The 18,325-nt window shown below is 45.6% G+C and overlaps 1 protein-coding gene across 1 annotated transcript in view; it reads left to right on the forward strand.

Moving 5' to 3' along the window:
- Positions 1–568: 568 nt before the first annotated feature.
- Positions 569–18,325, forward strand: part of DYRK1A (dual specificity tyrosine phosphorylation regulated kinase 1A) — a 63,593-nt gene continuing 45,836 nt past the window's right edge. The window contains exon 1 of the mRNA XM_049785386.1: positions 569–593. Within this exon, the coding sequence (XP_049641343.1) occupies positions 584–593 (10 nt within the window). The 5' untranslated portion in view covers positions 569–583. The remainder of the gene's footprint in view (positions 594–18,325) is intronic.

Consider the following 18,325-nt stretch of genomic DNA (forward strand, 5'->3'; position numbering starts at 1 on the left):
GACCCAGTGGGATGCCGGGGATCAAACCCAGGTTGGCCACGTGCAAGGCCAATGCCCTTCCCACTGTGCTACTGCTTCAGACCCTGGATACATTGTTTAAATTGCTTGTCTGTGTGCTAGGTGAATGCTTTTGTTATATAGTTTGGTGTGTTTGTTTGTGCGCGCATGCGTGTGTGTGTGTGTGTGTGTGTGTGTGTGTGTGTGTGCGCGCGCGCGTAAGTGTAATGTAGAGAGGTAGAGTTGATTTTTATTAATGAAAACTGTTTTCAAGAGTGTGTGTGTAAGTGTAATGGGGAGAGAGAGAGAGAGAGAGAGAGAGAGAGAGAGAGAGAGAGTGAGTTAGTGAGAGTTAGTTGATTTTTATTAATGAAAACTGTTTTCAAGTAAACCTGATGTTAGTAAATGGATTTGCAGTGACTGTTGGGGAATGTAGTTGTGTTAGCGAATCCTCCCTTTGGGGGTGCTTATGTTGCCCCTCATCTCACCGTCCTTTGTTTTTCTTTACACAGTGCTCTGGTTTGGCTGCCGGACTTCCCACCCTCCCCCCACCCCATCACGATGATATGACACTTGAAAGAAGACGATGCATACAGGTGACTTGCGTTTCCGAACAGTCCACTGGATGTAGCTGGTGGGGAGGGGGTGTATTCTCATCAGCAGCGAAAGCTGCTGGAGCGGGAGGACGGGGTAGTGGTTTGGATGAAGTAATGCTAAGATAGTTGGAATATTTATTTGGAACTTTGGGAGTTAGTAGGTGATCTCTAACTTTTTGTGGGATTGATGCACATGTAGCATAGTAATCACCAATACTTCATCTTTTCAAATATAGATGGTTGTCTAGTACTTCAGTGAGATTTGAAGTGTTTTCGTTAAAAAGGAAAGATTTGTGTTGAAGATTGTGCTGCAAAGAAAAGAGCTAATCTTTTAAAGGCATAGGGAGGAGTAGCTGTTGGTAGTGTATCTTCAATAGTTCTTGCCATCAAAGACATTTCACGCGTAACAGAAAACACTGTCAGTCTCGCTTCTTTCACCTCTCCCTACCTGGTACATCTTTTCTCTCCCGGTCATCTTTCCTTCATTCTTTACCATTTATATTTAAGAAAGAGAGAGGAAACTAGCTTTGAAAGAATTATTTGGATTGCTTGATCATTGAGTGAGAATATGTTATTGATACCTGGAAAAGTGTAGGCTATTTCATATATAACTGTATTTAAACTATTAAAAAATACAGCGTAACTAATGGAATGCTGGTTAACTTTTACTTGTATACATTTTGGGGCCACACTAAGGTTACTTCATTTTTTTTTTGGTCACACCCGGCAGTTCCTGGCTCTATTCTCAGAAATCACTCCTGGCAGGCTTGGGGACCATATAGGATGCTGGGATTCGAACTGCTGTCCTTCTGCATGCAAGGCAAATGCCTTACCTCCATTCTTTCTCTCTGGCCCCAAGGTTACTCCACTTTAAAAAAAATTATTGATTGATTAATTGGTTGTTGGGCCACACCCAGCGGTGGTCAGGGGTTGCTCCTGACTCTGCACTGAGAAATTGCCCCTGGCAGTCTGGGGGACCATATGGAATGCTGGAAACCAGACTGGGTCCCTCCCAGGTCAGTTGCATGCAAGGCAAATGCCCTACCGCAATGCTATCTCTTTGATCCACTAAGTTTACTCCTAAGATCACTCCTGGCAGGCTTGGGAGACTGTATGTGATGCTACGGATCAGACCCGAGTCAACTGCGTGCAAGGCAGATGCCTGACCTGCTGTGCTGTCCCTGACTCCTGCACTTGCGTGTTCATAAGTCAGACCAGTTATGAGTTATTCTGTGGCACCAACTGTCATAAAACTTTGTGAGAGTTTTATTTGATCATAATTATACACCGTTGAAACCGGTCTTTAAATCAGTCTATAAACCATGACCAGACACCCCATTCATTACCTTTTTGCTACAGCTGCTCAAAGTTTTGGTGATTGGTTTCACCCAGGATTCAGAGACTCTGAGCGTTGTGTTGTAAGAACCACTCACATTGATAAAGGAGTCTTGCCATTTCGTTTCTTTCTAAAGTGCTTGTGTGTACTTGAGAGAACCTAGTTTGCCCCATCTTAGTGGTGACTGGACTGCTGGTGGTTGATGCTGGGATATGTATCATTTAATCAGTCAGGACTGCTTGCTGCAAAGGTGTTGAAGCAGGCAAGGACTGTCTTTCCTAAAAGGCCTTTTCCAAAAGGTAATTACCAACAGCAGGCTGAAGTCACTTTCAGCTCTAGTACCTTGGTTTATTGTACTGGTTCTTGTACTGGCTTAACACGAGGGCCATTCACATATTTTAAACAACATCGGTAGCCTTTGGGAATAAAACCATTTGTGCTCTGTGGCTCATGTTGGCTTTCTTTCCTACCAGGTGCTGTAATATAGTGGCTGTCTGCTTTTGCTCTTAATTATTGATCAAACTTAGTGTTTTTGTTGAATGATAAACCCATTATTTTTTGTTCTTATTTTTGTTTTTGTTCTATTTTTTTCTTAGTGTTTACTGAGGTATACACAGGTGCAGAAAAGACAGGAAATTTGTACAAATAAGGAAACAAGCCCAACGCCCTGTGCCATGACCCATTTCCCCCATTTTCTGGTCATCCTGAATGTCTGTTGAGATTGTTACTTTTTTTGTTTTTTTTTTTTTTTTGTTTTTGGGTTGCACCCGGCAGCACTCAGGGGTTACTCCTGGTTCCACACTCAGAAATCGCTCCTGGCAGACTCGGGGGGACCCTATGGGATGCTGGGATTTGAACCACTGACCTTCTGCATGCAAGGCAAACACTTTACCTCCATTCTCTCTCTCCAGCCCCGAGAATGTTACTTTTTATTTTGTTGTGTTTAGTTTTGGTTTGGGCTACACCTGCCAGTGCTCAGGGCTTACTTATGGCTTTGTGTTCAGAAATCACTTCTGGCAGGTCGGGGGGACTTTAAGGGTACTGGGGATTGAACCCGGGTTGGCTGCAGACAACGTAGTTGCCCTACCCTCTGTCCTATGCTATGACCCCTAGCACATGCTTATTATCCAGTGCTTTTATGCACTTGCACATGACCCACTTTCCACTTTTTTTCTCCACAATTCTTGATAATCCAAAATCAGAGGGTTGTCATTTATAATCTTTTTTTTTTTGACCTGCATGCAAGGCAAACGCCTTGCCTTCATGCTGTCTCTCTGGCCCCGTCATTTATAGTCTTGAGATGCTCTATTATCAGTCTCACATCGTCCCTTGCACATGTGTGTAGTGAGTACTTACAAAGACCCTTTTGCCGTTCTAATTAATGCCAAAAAATCAATCTTAATCTGAATTTAGTATTCACGTTTCTTTTGTTTTTGCTTTTGTTGTTGTTGTTTTTTTGTTTTTTTTTTTGGTTTTTGGGCCACACCCATTTGACGCTCAGGGGTTACTCCTGGCTATGTGCTCAGAAATCGCCCCTGGCTTGGGGGGACCATATGGGACACCGGGGGATCGAACCGCTGTCCGTTCCTTGGCTAGCGCTTGTAAGGCAGACACCTTACCTCTAGTGCCACCTTCCCGGCCCCAGTATTCACGTTTCTAATAAAAATCAATAATTGTAACACGTCTGTACATAACACATAAGAGACATAGAATAGATGGCATAAAATCTGAGGCCAGCTACATTGCAAAATTGGAATGTTTAGTCTTTAGTAACAAATAGTGTTCTAGACCCAGTTGAAGTTCATTACTGATTATTGGGATTTGAGGTTACTTTCTACATTTCTACCTTTAAAAGGATGTTTGAGTTTTGGAAAGATGACAGCAGAGCATATTTTTGTAATGATGAAAGACGTGGATGGATAATGTCTAGAAGACCAGGCAGGCAGACAACTTTCCTCCAAAGCCTCATGCAGGAGGGCTGGGGCACACTCTCTCAGACCTGCTTAGGGAACATCTGTGATGGGGCAGACGAAGGAAGTGGGCTTGTATCAGCGGAACTTGGAGAGCCAGCAGAGCCCCAGAATGTCTGAGGAGCCAGGCCTAGGGACGAGGAGTGTCTGAGCATCCCCGATTGCAAAGGCCCAACGTGCTTCCACCGTGGGATGCGACCCCCTGGTCCCTGGGACTCTCCCAGCTAGCCGGGCGAGCTCCTGCAGGGCCAGACCCCACACGAAGGGCCTGTTGGCAGCAGCGGGTGGTGGTGCAGTGGCTAGTCCCAGGAAGGGGGAGAGCTGCAGTTGTTTCTTTGATAAAAACAATCAGGGTTTTAATGAAAATGGAGCCGGTCTCCATACGTGATTGTGATGATATCTGGTCTTGACCGGTGATGACCGCACAGGGACAGGGTGGACTCCTGTGAGTTCAGGAAGTGACTTTGATTCCTGGAAATTTATTTCACACGGAAATGAGTGATGTGCCCCTCCCCCAAGATGAAATCAAAACAGTTTCTATTCCCTCTCTTCTTACAAAATACTTTAAAGGCACAATTTAAACACCATATTTACAAAATTATTTCTAATCCAGTTGTTTCAGGTATTCATTCTTCCAACACCAATCCCACCACCAGTACCCCCACTGCCCCACCCCCCAAGCCTCTGACCCCTTGCAAACACAGAAGGATACACTTTATCTTGCTTGTTAGAACACACTGAAATATAAAAATTACTCTTGCATCAACAATGCCCTTTGTGGTGGTTGTGTTGCTGGGATGGACAATGGTGTTTGCCTGAGGCGCTGAGGATACACACGAGTACTGGCTCCCGAGGTTACTTGTGGGTCCTGCCTCGCTGGGGCTATTCATGGGTACTGGCTCTCTGAGGTCGTTTTCTTGGACGATTCTTTTAAAAGTAGTTGTACTATTGATTTGTACTCAGTCTTTACTGAATCCTTATGAAAAGGATCCAGACCTCTTTTTTTTTTCAGACCTCTCTTGATCCTCATTCTCTCTTGATTTCCCAGAATACGAACTATGAAGGCTCGAGTGTCCTTTCTGCTTTTAAGCAGCTCGCCACCAGTCTTTCACGTTCTATTTGTGCCTGTAATGTGTATGATTCCTTATAATTGAGGTCTTTGCTTTTTCCTTGAGATTTTCAGAATCAGACATAGTACAGAGGGCAAGATGCTTGGTTGGCATTTGCATGTAGCCAACCTTGGTTCAATTCTGGTATCCTGTATGGTTCCCTGTCAGTGACAGTCCATGTATTCTAATTCCAACAATACCCTCTGCCAGTACCCTAGAGAGCCCCCCCCCCTCGGAGCCTCTGTTCTGCTAAGGCCTTTGGTGGACTGTTGGTCCCTTGAAATGCTCTAACATTTTACATTAGAAATGTTTACTCCGGGCTTGAGATGTAATCAGTAGCTTGCAAAAGGATCTCATTGGGCCTAAGAGATAGTATTGGAAGTAAAAGTGCTGACCTTGCATGTTGGCTAAGCCCAGTCTGATGGTCCCCTGCTAGGTATAGACCAACTCCTGCTCCCACTGTCTGATAGCCATTTCACAGTTTTAGTCAAAAATTTTTTACTCTGTTGGGCTGTGCTCATCAGCGTTCAGGACTTACTCCTGGACTGACTTACTGGCTCTGTACTCAGCTATTTTTTCTTGGTGGGATCCAGGGACCATCCTCAGTGACTGAGATTGAACAACATGGAGGATGACCCCATAATGTGTATTCCCGCTACATTCCTGACCCCAGAGCCGCGGATCTGGCTTTCTTTTTTTTTTTTTTTTTTTTCTTCGGATCTGGCTTTCTTGGAGACATTTCTTTTTTTTTTTTTTTTTTTTTTTTTTGTGGTTTTTGGGTCACACCCGGCAGTGCTCAGGGTTACTCCTGGCTCCATGCTCAGAAATTGCTCCTGGCAGGCACGGGGGACCATATGGGACGCTGGGATTCGAACCGATGACCTCTTGCATGAAAGGCAAACGCCTTACCTCCATGCTATCTCTCCAGCCCCTGGAGACATTTCTGTACTGAAAGATTGTGCTGAGTGAGGTAGTGAGCGAGGGAGCCAGCTGGCCCCTGGATAGAAGCTCCTCTCGTTCCCTTGTCAGGCTGAGGGGCCCCGAAATCTAGAAGGCCTATGTGGTTTCTCTCTGCCCCTCTAGCCACGGGACTTTGAGTCCTTATGGAGCACTTGTTTGGGCCCTAAGTTTTTGGTTAGGGAGAACCTGACCTATCAACCACTGTAGGAAGGCAACCTGGCTTGGCCCCACCTCTCCTCTAGGCTTCCAACCCAGAAGAGCCCTTGCCTGGGCTTCCACTGCCACCTACCACCTACCACCTCCTGGCCTTGGGCATGCTGTTTTGCTGTCGGGGGTGGGGGGTGCTCAGGACTTGACCTCCCCGTCTGACCCTTGGCACTGATGTCCCGTGACTCTTGGCTGCTGTTTCAGCTCCCAGAATGCAGGGTGTGATCTGCCTCCTTGATCCCTTTCTGACTGTTCACAGTTTGAATTCGGCTGGTTTGGGGCGCTGCCTACCTGAGCTTGGGGGGGAGAGGTGGACCCTAAGGTATTGGGGGGTTGAGTCCAGGGCTCCTGCCAGCCTTTGTCCGATGTCCTGGCCCCAGGTTTTCTTTTGAAGAGCATCTTCCCCAATTTAGGAAGCTGAGCTTGGGAGTGGCTCGCTCAGTTTCCATCCTTTTGCTAGAGTATTTAAAGCACTTGATTTGTGGCAGTCTTGGGATATGGTAAGGCAGGAGGGGAATTTTTTGGTCTCAGTCGTTTTTTCTGACTACCACCACTTCTTGTTCAGATGGTTTTCAGGTGGCCTGTGTGAGTGCAGTTCAGGTGACTGTTCACACCTGGACTTCAGGTGCCGTCTTCTGTTGGCCTCTGGAAGTGGCATGTTCACAGCCTGTGTCTCCCCACACAGTGGCCTTGTGGATGGAAAGAAGTCTGCCTTGTTCCCCAGGTTTCAGCTGCTTGGAAAATGGTCTTTATCTCTGGGCCCTTCCACTGAATTCACTTGAAAGTGAATGTTCATAGGGTCTGAACTTTTTATATCAGGCTAAATATACTCCCTAAAGATGTTCAGTCTTTCCATCTATTTTCATATGATAGATTTTGGCAGGAAAATATGTGGGATTAATTGTATCCCATCCCGCTCAGTCTGTGCCTTGTTATTCATTTGTTACATCTTTGAATGTAGCACCTTGGATTGTTATGTAAACTACCTAATCCCACCTCTGGGTGTGGTCTGATTCCTCCCAATAAATAGGCGGGTTGCAGGAAAACCCTTCTCTTGCGCTTTCGGATTTCCTTCCCATTGAACATAGAATCTGAAGGCTTACGTGTGGAATTCCTGAACCTGTTTCTCCCTCTTTAGAGTGTGTATGTGTGTGTGTGTGTGGGGGGGGATATTTCCTGCATCCATGTTTGGTTCCAGGCCCGCATCTTTCCAGAATCCTGACTTTGGACACTGAGGTCTAATTCTAGCAAAAATACTTAATGCAATTTGTATGGGAGGATGCTTTTGGAAGATAAAGACCATATACTATGTTTTATTGTCTTGATAAGCACAGTACCAAAATTTGCAACCCTAAGTTTGCAAGACACCTTTTTTATGGGGAGGAAGGTAACACCTGGCAGCACTTGGGTTACTATTGGCTCTATGCTCAGAAATCACTTCTGGCTGGCTTGGGGGACCATATGGGATGCCTGGATTTGAACCACCGTCCTTCTGCATGCAAGACAAACGCCTTACCTCTATGCTAACTCTCCAGCCCGCAAGACACCTTTTTTTTTTGGTTTTGGGTCACACCTGGTGTTGCTCAGGCTTACTCCTGGCAATGCGCTATGCTCAGAAATCGCTCCTGACTTGGGGGACTATATAGAATGCTGGGGATCGAACCAAGGTCCATCCTGGATCATCCACATTCAAGGCATATGCTCTACCGATGTGCTGTTGCTCCAGCCCCTGCAAGATACTTTTTAAAAGCAATATACTATAATTGGGATAACATTTAAATAAAATATTCATAAATAATGTGTTTCTATAATATCTAGATGATGAAACAAACGTTTATTACATAGTGTGTATTTCACGTTTCAGATGTTTGTTTTGGGAGGGGGAAGAGGAAGAGGTTAATATGGTACCATCCCTCAGAATAAGTTCATCTGTCAAATTCAGTAAATTCAATAAAAAGCCCAAGGATACAGAATTACAGATAGCGTCAGTCCAGATGGTGGAGTGGTGATGTGGGTCACCCTATTCCTCAACAGAAAATGTCCATTTCCCCCCTATACCTAGCATTGTATCGTATCATGTTATGTCCCTATATCCTAGTGATATACCGTAGTTTTTGCTCTAGAAGACACACCTGACTATAAGACGCATGTAGTTTTTAGATGCTCTCCTCCCCTGCACTCAGGCTTCTGCTCCAGTGTGTAGTGTGTCTTATAGTACAAAAAATATGGTAAATTGAGGGGTCAGCATGCCCTTAGCCCATGGTCCAAATTGAGCCCGCTGTCTTGGTGCAGAGCTGGGCTTGTTTATTTGCAAAAGTAAATTAAGTAAATTAGTTGATTTCCAAGAATAAAATTTAAAAATTTAAAAAAAATTGAGGCTTATAGCACAGGATAGGGCGTTTGCCTTGCATGCGCCTGATCCACTGTGGACCTGGGTTCAATTCCTAGCATTCCATATGGTCTCCTAAGCCTGCTAGGAGTGATTTCTGAATGCAGAACCAGGAGTAATCCTTGAGCGCCGCCAGGTGTGACCCCCCCAAATATTTTAAATTTAATTAAAAAATTTTAAATTAAAAATAAAATTTAATAAAACCAGGTTTTTAAAATTTCGTTTTTAACCCAAATTTAACTAACTGCTCTCAATTTTTATAGACAGGTATTGGGGTTGGGCGGGGAAGGGTCATGATAGACCACCCACCCTATTATTTCTCTAAGTTTTTGGGTCACATCTGCCTCTGTACTTAGGAATTACTTCATATGTGATGCCGATATTGAACTAGGGCCAGCTCCTTGCAAAGCAAGCAATTTAATCGTTGCACTTTCTCTGTCCTCAGGGTAGATTTTTTTTGGATTGGGTTACAGATACATATTGGGCTTCATCTTTTGTTAAACATGTTCAGTAAAACAATTTTATTGGAAGCCACACTTAAGATCAAAGTAGTTTCTCAAGGTTTGAAAAAAAATACCTTCTGGGGCCTGACCGATAGATAGCACAGCGGTAAGGTGGTTTGCCTTGCAGTCGGCCAACGCAGGACAGACCCCAGTTCAAATCTCGGCATCGCATATGGTCCCCAAGCCTGCCAGGAGCGACTTCTGAGTTCAGAGCCAGAAGTAACCCCTGAGCATCACCAGGTGTGACCAAAAAAAAAGGCAAAAAAAAAAAAAAAAAAAAACTTTCCATGCTTAGATGGCTTCAAATAATTGAAAGAGAACTTATAAAGGTACATTTTATTTCTTCCAAAATTTTTGGCATGGTACTGTTTGTCATTAGAGCTTATCTTAAATGAATCCTTTGCATACTAATGGCCTTTTCATCTTTGAGAGGGTGCATTCTTGAACCATGCTCTAGGGCCATTCCAGGACTGTACCAGGTGGTGCCTAGGAGCCATATAGTGTTGACATTTGAACTCCCACCTTGCCCTAGACTAAATTTTTTTTTATCTTAAAACATGGGGCGTGGTGGCGCTAGAGGTAAGGTGTCTGCCTTGCAAGCTCTAGCCTAGGATGGACCGTGGTTTGATCCCCCCCAAGCCAGGAGCGACTTCTGAGCGCATAGCCAGGAGTAACCCCTGAGCATCACCCGGTGTGGCCCAAAAACAAAAACCAATAACAATAACAAAAAAAAAGTGGGGGGGGGACCCAAATGGAACACTGTATTTTGAAAAGTGCGATTAGTAGCCTACAGCGAAAGCATTTTCTGTAGGAATTCTAAAATATGTGTATTTGAGGTAAGATTGCATCTGAGTAAGTTCATATTCAAGATCCAGGTGATTAATTTCTGATCCTGAAAGTATTACTTACTGATGTTTTCGTAACTCCCACAGTGTGAGTTGCTTTTAAGAGAATTGATAAAGTGTTTAAATTTGGGGTGATCGTCCCAGAGCATCTGTCATAAGAGCAGGTGATGTTTCCAAGGGCCTGTAGGCCAAGGTCTCAACATTTTCCTTTTCGAGGATGGGGAAGTTTTGATAGAAGAATTTTTGAAAGGTGGAGCAGGAAACAGCACTTTGTTGACTTGGCAAAGGCTGTGTATACTGCCATAAATTGGAACACTGGCTGGCCGGTCTGGTAGGCTTGCTTTTGGCAGTGTGGACAGCGTGAAGAGCATCTCGAGTCTGGGACAGCCGACAAAGGCTGCCAACAGTCATGGGCAAGATCATGAATGTGGTTGGTTGACTTTGAAGCTGTTGCCTTTTCTTGCCTTTATCCTGGGGACTTAGGAGGCCTTAAGGTTTCTGGAGAGTTTTAAGAACTGGTAGGATGATACCTTAAGGTTCGAAGTAAACTGAGATATGGAGTCTTTGAAGAAAAGAGATGAACTATTTTGGGCTAGATAGTGTTTTTAATGCTGGGTTAGTAACTTAGTAAAGGCTGTAGATAATTGCGTGGGTGTGGTGTGGAACTGCTCTTTCGAGCACTTTTATGTAAGCGTGTGCGCAAATGTCCAGCAAACAGCAGAGATTGACTGATACCTGATTCCTCACAAGATGCTGTTAGAAGGGAGCTTGGGAGCTGAGCTTCAGTGCTCCGATAACAGGTCTTAGCACTGTTTTTCTCAAAGTTAGTTGTTTGTAGAACGAGGGGTTAGTCTTAGATGATCTGGGTTTTAGCTTTCAAGTTTAGTTATTTAAAACCATTTAAAGTCCAGTGAACCCAAGTTGACTCTTGTTTGGTTTCATTAGATTAATGGTTCTCATCCAGAGTTTTTAAGTGGTTTGGTGGGGGGGAATAGGAGACAAGTTGGGGGCAAGTTGGTACTTGGAGATGGTGGAAAACAGGGCTTCAGGTTTCTTTTATGGGGGGTGGGTGCCAGGGCAGGGCTCATGGCTGGTTCTGCGCTCAGGGATCAGCCCTGACCGAGCTCAGGGGACAACGTTGGGGACCGGGAGGGGGCTCCAACCCTGGTCATCCACATGCAAGGAACGTACCATATCAGCATACTATCTCTCCAGCCCAGGCCTTTGATTTCTTAAGAGAAGCAATCATTCTTCGTGATAGGAATAAGACCAACCCACTGTTTTCTTTGAATCTGATGCTGGAAATCGTCTGTCTCATAATTCAGTATATTTTAAAAATATGACAAGTCTTTCTGGAGATGATCTGTGGGAAAGTATGTTTAAAAATCACTAACTTCTTTCCTGGTGTGGGCTGAAACTACTCCATTTAGGAGATAATTGCTAGGATAGGTGGGAAAGTTGATCTATTTTAAAATAAACTTGTATCTCTCATAAAGATACAATGATTAGACACAAATGGGAACTGTGTCTCTTGGACATGTTTCTGACCATTTCCCTGACTGAAATCCAAGACATTTTCTCTACTAGTCTGCACTGCGATCGTCTTTAAAACGTTAAAATGGTCTTCGTCGTTGTTGGGTGCCCTGACAAACATTTGAGGATGTTTTATTCATCATTGGAACATTTGCCTACGAACACCACGTGTTTATTTGATCTGGCCGGCTTGGCTGAGAGCAGCCTCGCGTGTGTCCCCAACTTGGATGCTGGACGTCCAGCTTCAAAGTCCCGCGTCCACCGACCCAGCGCGCCTGGGCCCCACCGAGTGGCGTGGGAGCCTGTCGCGGAATGAAGGAAGCGCAGCGCTTCCGAGGGCCTCGGGAGCCTCTGCTTCGGACCCAATGGGGCGGGAGAGCGGACGCGTCCTGTCCCCGGCCGTGTTCTGCCCGCTGCGACGCTCGGGATGGCGGACGAGCGTGGCCGGCCCTCCGGTCTTCTCCTTCCCCCCCCCCCCCCCCCATCCTCCTCCGCAGTCAGCCGCTCGCTCGCCTTCCTCCTTCCTTCCTTCGTTCCCCGTCGCCCGCACCCGAAAGCGTTAACCCCGGGCGAGCGACGGGGCCACGTGACCGCGCCGCGCCCCTTCGCTGCTGGTGGATGGCGGCTTTGCCGATTGGCCCGGCGGCGGCGGCTCTGCCCCGGCAACTGAAAGGGCTCATTTGCATAGCCGCGCCCGATTGGCCGGCGCCCCGGCCGCCGCCTCCAATCCGAGGGCGCGGGCGACGGGGTAGGCTATGCTAATGAGCCGCTGTTGCTGGGGCGCCGGCGCCGGCTCCTGCTCCGGCTCCGGCTTTGGCGCCGGCTCCCCGCGCGCCCCGGTGCGGTGCGGCGCGGTGCGGCATTGTGTGGCCGGGCGGGCGGGCGAGCGCGCGAGCGAGCGAGCGAGCGAGCGAGCGACGTTGACACATGGGCGGTTAATGAGCTGCAGCAGCTCCCCCTCGCAGGCTGCGGGCAGGCGGACTCGGGGGCTTGATGGTGCTCTTCAGTACCTGGGACACCAGGACGGGGCCCGGCTCGGCGGAGGCTGAGTTGCCTGCGATCTCCGCCTGATCGAGCACGTCCCACACACACCAAAGGGGGGCAAGGAACACCGAGCGCTACTGTCTTTCGAAATGACTCAGGTAGCGGCGCCGTGCACACGTTGTATGTCCCTCTCCACCCCGCCCCGAAAGCTCTGTTGAGGAGATCGATCGTTTTCTTGCAGATTACAAACACTGCTATTGCAGTCAGTAGTAGCACGCTGGATTTCCCCCCGACCCGTCTCTCGTGATTCTGACTTTTTATGAAAGTCCACGGTCGTCTCTAAGAAATGGACGCGACTCTGGGCAGCTGGGCTCCCGCCCCGCGCATGCGCGCTAGCGAGCGAGCGGGCGGGCGGGCGCCTGCACTTGGCCTCGCTGACATTCTGCCACTGGGAAGTTCGGATGACCCACCTCTTGCTCGCATGCTGCCTTGGACGGGGTGACTCCTTCGCAGTTTTATTTCTCTCGGGGGTGGGGGGGACGTCAGGGATTAAGTTAGTATGACTTTTAACTATTTGTACTCTGCTGATCTCCGGCTTATGCTGGATTATTGTTTGGACCATTAGCAGATTCTGAAGGAAATGCAAGATCTGATGCGGTGTTGAAGGAGGGAACTCGTTGAGGAGTAAATAAATACAAAATTACACGGAACTGCAAGCTGATCATATATAGAAAGCGCCACAGAGAGTGCAGGAAAAAATGACATGACCAGGCATTTTTAGGATAGGGACATGGGAAATTGGTTGGTAGTTTGAGAAAGCTTAAAAAGAAGCCCACAAAACTTGTATTCAAGTTAGCTATGACTTAGGATTCAAGTACTTGGACTATACTAGGAAGGAAGATTATTTTAGTGTTAGGAACTGATAATGAAGTCAAGTAGCATATCTGTTAGTACTCAGGTATCCAATATTAGTGGTCACCAGTATTTTGGGGCCAGGTGCCAAGCTTCTGAGCAGGTTGGTATTTTTCCATCATGAGTGGCTGTTTTACTGTCCTTGCTCTCATTTTCGTGGCTTTTTTTTTTGGGCGGGGGAGGCTCACTTGCCTTGAGTAAAGTAGTGTTTGCCACTTTTTGGGTCTGTTGAAGAAAAAGACTTTTTTGTTTGTTGTTTTGTCACACCCGGTGATGCTCAGGGGTTACTCCCCGCTCTGCTCAGAAATCACTCCTAGCTTGGGGAAACCATATGGGTTACCGGGGGAATCAAACCATGGTCTGTCCTAGGTTAGCATGTGCAAACGCCCTACCGCTTGTGCCACCACTCTGGCCCCAAGAAAAAGTCCTTTTAATTTTAATCCTTCTTGCCCTGAAAGCATCGAAACACAGGATACTATCAAATATGACCCATGTGAATTTAGATGTCTAAACCCTCTAATTGTCCTTATCCTTTACTTAAGGACCTCATTAAATTAGACAAGCTAACTGGTCAATCTTAGAGCCTTTTAAAAATTCAAAGCAAAAAATTAGACCTTAACGTCTGATTGATTATTAATCACACTTCCTGAAATCTAAGCAGTCTAAAAACTAAGTGCACAGAAGTGCTTTGCTCAATACATTCACAGCGGCACAAACTTGGGCACTCGGGGATTTGATCACTGTATGGTGTGCGTGTGCATGCGCACACGCTTGTGTAGATATTTTTATATGGTATGCCACATAGAACAGAGTGAAAGACATGCAGAAGAGGGGGCAATCCTATTTTGGATTGGTAATAGGCAGAGACACCTGGTCTGAGTGGTAGGAAGGGACTTGAGCCTGTGTCGCAGCTGTGAGGAAGGAAGGGTGGCTGGCGTGTGGCGGTGCTTGCCCAGCTGCGGTGGAGTCCTCTTACCAGCGTGGCTGTAGAGGAGAATGAATGGGGAGGCCGTAAGGAATGAGCTGCACAGACCACAGAACAGGGGGTGCTGATGGAAGATTCTTTACAAGCAGTGTTCAGGGTGGAGAGGCGGCCCACACCTTGCAGTTCTCAGGACTCACTCTTGGCACCCGGGCTCAGGGGACTTGATGGAGTTCCAGGGACTGAATCTGGGCAGGCCACTTGCAAGGCAAGTGCTGTGTGCTCTACTCTTGCTCTGGTCCTCAGTGGGGTGGGGTGGGGTGGGGTGGGGTGGGTGTACGCCTTTACAGTATCAGAATAGATTTTCATTTGATGTTTAAATATAGAAACAAAATACCTAATTGTTTCAAAGTGTTTGGATTTCAGGGACTGAAAAATAAAAGACTTGAGTTGCGGGGGAAGGTGTTCTTAGTCATCTTTGACATACACTGAAAAATGGCTTCATTGAGTTCTAATTGGCAGACACTCTCCCCACTGCAGGTGAATCGGCGAATCTTGATTATCACCTCTGAAAAATTTTACCCCAGTCGGGATGGCACCTCACAGCCTCCCTGCCTTTTCGTTTTTGCGCTTCTTTGTGATTCGCCTCCTGTTTTCTACTTCGCCCTGCCTGGCCCTCCATCCTAGGTAGCCTCTGATGGGAGAGTGGCCTTTGGGGGTCTGGACTCACGCCACAGTCACTCCCCTTCAGCCTGTACCTGGAGTTCTCCGATTACTGAGTCTGTTTCACTGTGATGTGCCACAGTGCACACATTTAATTGTCTTCTTGCATTCTTCCTCCCCCTCTCAGTCAAGGCAAGTAGTGGCCTTAAGCGGAGCTTCGTCTGGTGAAACAGTGCTGGCAGTTCCTTTATTGGAAGGACTTTGGGGTCACCACAAAGTAGCTCTGAATATTAATGCATCAAGGTATGGCTAGGCTTGCTTTGGTTTTTCTTGGGCCAATGGAACGACTGGTGTGTTGATGCTTCTCTTTGAAGGAAGCTGCTAGACTGGAAGTGACATCAGCCGGACAGTGGGAGGGGGACTTTGGCACTTGGGTGCGGTAGTAGTGTAGTGACTTTGTACACTGGGATCACAAAAGTTAACACTGTTGTGACCGTGCTGGTGTGACCGCAGTGAAGAGGGCACACATCCCAAGCTACCCCCTTCCCATGACCGCACCCTGTACGCTCTCATGCCGAGCAGGGGGATTCTGGTGCTTTGGTGGCCGGTGGGCTGCCGTGTTTCGTGTGGTCTGGTCTGAATTTTGGCGTTCTCAGAGGTACGGAGAGCGGAGAGCTGTGTCTCCTTGACTCGCCAGTGATCAGTGACGTTCAGCAGTTTTCATCGACACACAAGCGTATATTGGGTTTGATGAAGAGCCTTTGCGAGTGCCAGCCCCCACCCCTATCTTTGCCCTTGTGGATTTGAATACATGTCTGCTACCAGGTTTCTCTTAGCTCGTTATGTTTATTTTTATACCTTTATTCTATTGGATTATCTTGAAGAACAGATGTAACTTTTAATTTTTATGAAGTCTAATCTCTAGATTTGCTTTTTAGAAGCTTTGCCTAAACGTCTCAAGATCAAAAAAGTTTGTCCCTCCCTCCTTCAAATTTTATAGGATTCTACATTTAGTAGATGACCCCTTTGAATTAGTATTTGTAAAGAGTGCTCTGTGCACTCTTTAAAGACCACTTAAAAAAACTTAATTTTTATCTTTCGGTAAGTGGATATCCTGTTATTCTGCAACCATTTGTTGAAAGAATTATTCTTTCTCTATTGAATCAGCTTGGCATCTGTAAAAAAAAAAAAAAAGCCTTCCATTGATGCGTGTGGGTTTGTTTCTGACCTTTTCTGTTCCATTAGGCTGCCTGTGTAGCTTGATTGCCAATATCGTGTTTTCAACTGTATCTTTATTTTGGAGTCTTACACATATTTTGACTTGGAGTGCATTATTTCCTTTTAGAAGTCTCATTTGTCATTTCCTAAATAAGTCCATTTAACTTTCCTTAAGTAGTTGTAGACTTCTGATGAATGTTGAAGTTGGTCACTATCAGCCCTACTACTTGACTCGTTTTCAAAATTGACATGAATAGTTGAGGACCTTTGTGTTCGCTCATGAAGGAGCGTGCTGTTTTGCCAATATCTACCAAAGTCATGCTGGGGTGTTGGTGGAGACGGCCTTTATTAACCTGTCCATTTTGTGTTTCTCCTTTGTCTTTAATTTCTCAGATTTTTCAGACTTAGGAGTCTTTTCAGATGTACACTTAAGTATATAATACTTTTGATATTTTATGAATTCCTTTAAACTTCAGTTCCTTATGTTAGTTGCTGATACACAGAAATACAACTGATTGATTTTTTTGGTATATCGATCTTATATTCTGCAGCCATGATAATAACTTAATTCCAAGGGTTTTGTATAGATTTTATCAGATTTTCTGCGTAGAGGTTCTGTGGGTTCTGAGGGGCAGCTTTGCTTCTTCCTTCTCAGTTGGGTTTTCTGTTTGTAGTTGCTGAAGCACCAGGCAAGACCGAATAAATACGAATCTAAAGGCACAGTGTTGAGTCGCAGTGGCAACAGAAGTCACCCTTCCTTTCAGGAGAGACTCAGATGCTGTTACTAAACATAAAATGAGCTGTGGCATTCTTCTCATTACTGAGGAAGATGAGACCTTTTATTTAGTTCTAGTTACTAAAAATCTATTTTATTTTTAAAATCAGGAATGATGATTGGATTTTTTGCTAAAAAGTACCATTTGGTAATTTCTCTCATAGTTAAGTTGGATGAATGTTTTTGATTTCTAAATGTCAAGTGGTATTGTATTTCTGAAAGAAATAGTTATGATAGGTTTTATATATATTTAATATTTTGTTAGATTGACTTTGATAGTGTTTTAAGAATTTTTGCATCTGGGATTTTCTCTTGTTTAATTTCTATTTTATTGGTACTTAAACTGGAGGCTTAATTATTTTTCAATTCTCTTAACTTGTTAGTTCATTTACCGTTTGTTTTTATTTTATTTTGTTTTGTGGCCACACCTGGCAATATTCAGGGGTTACTCTTGGTTCCGCACTCAGAAATTACTTTTAGCAGTGCTTGGAGGATTATACGAAATGCTGGGAATTGAACCCGAGTCTGCCTGGCCACACTGCAAGGCAAGCACCCTACCACTCTACTAGCACATTGGCCCTAGATGTCATTTAAACATTTTAAGAATTTTTTTGTTTGTTTGTTTGTTTGTTTTTTTGTTTTTGGGGCCACACCCGGCGGTGCTCAGGGGTTACTCCTGGCTGTCTGCTCAGAAATAGCTCCTGGCAGACACGGGGGACCATATGGGACACCGGGATTCGAACCAACCACCTTTGGTCCTGGATCGGCTGCTTGCAAGGCAAATGCCGCTGTGCTATCTCTCCGGGCCCACATTTTAAGAATTTTGAGGGGGGCCGCATTCTCTCCAGTACTTGGCTTACTTCTTGCTCTATATGCAGGGGTCATTCCCGGTGAGATTGGGATGCTGGAGATCGAACCCAGCTTGCCATGTGCAAGCAAATGCCCTCCCCACTGTACTATCGTTCTGGCCTCTTTCCCCAGTTGATTAAGGTAAAAAATTGGTGTGTGAGAAACTAATAAACTAAGTAGCTTCGTTGAACCACATTTAAAGTGTATCATGTACTTGGTTAGTATTTGAGAACTTGCCACATATCTAGTTATTCGCAGTTTAATGTCTTTGCTATCTAGGAACATACCCTGCTTGGCTTGATTCCCTCTCATTAAGATTTGCCTTCAGCATGTGGGCCCACTTGGCGATGTTCAGGGGCTACTCCTGCAATGTTTAGGGATGTCAGGGATCGAGCCCAGGGCAGCCATGTGCAGGGCAAGTGCCCTATCTGCTGTACCGCCTCTAGATCACAGATTTGTTTTTTAACCTCTAATATGTCTGTCTTGGTGAATGCTTTCTGTCACTATATGCATTCTGCTATTTGGGGAAATGTTTACAAGTATTAGTTCGTCAGTGT

This window comes from Suncus etruscus, chromosome 13 (assembly GCF_024139225.1).
Source record: "Suncus etruscus isolate mSunEtr1 chromosome 13, mSunEtr1.pri.cur, whole genome shotgun sequence".
Taxonomy (NCBI): Eukaryota; Metazoa; Chordata; class Mammalia; order Eulipotyphla; family Soricidae; genus Suncus; species Suncus etruscus.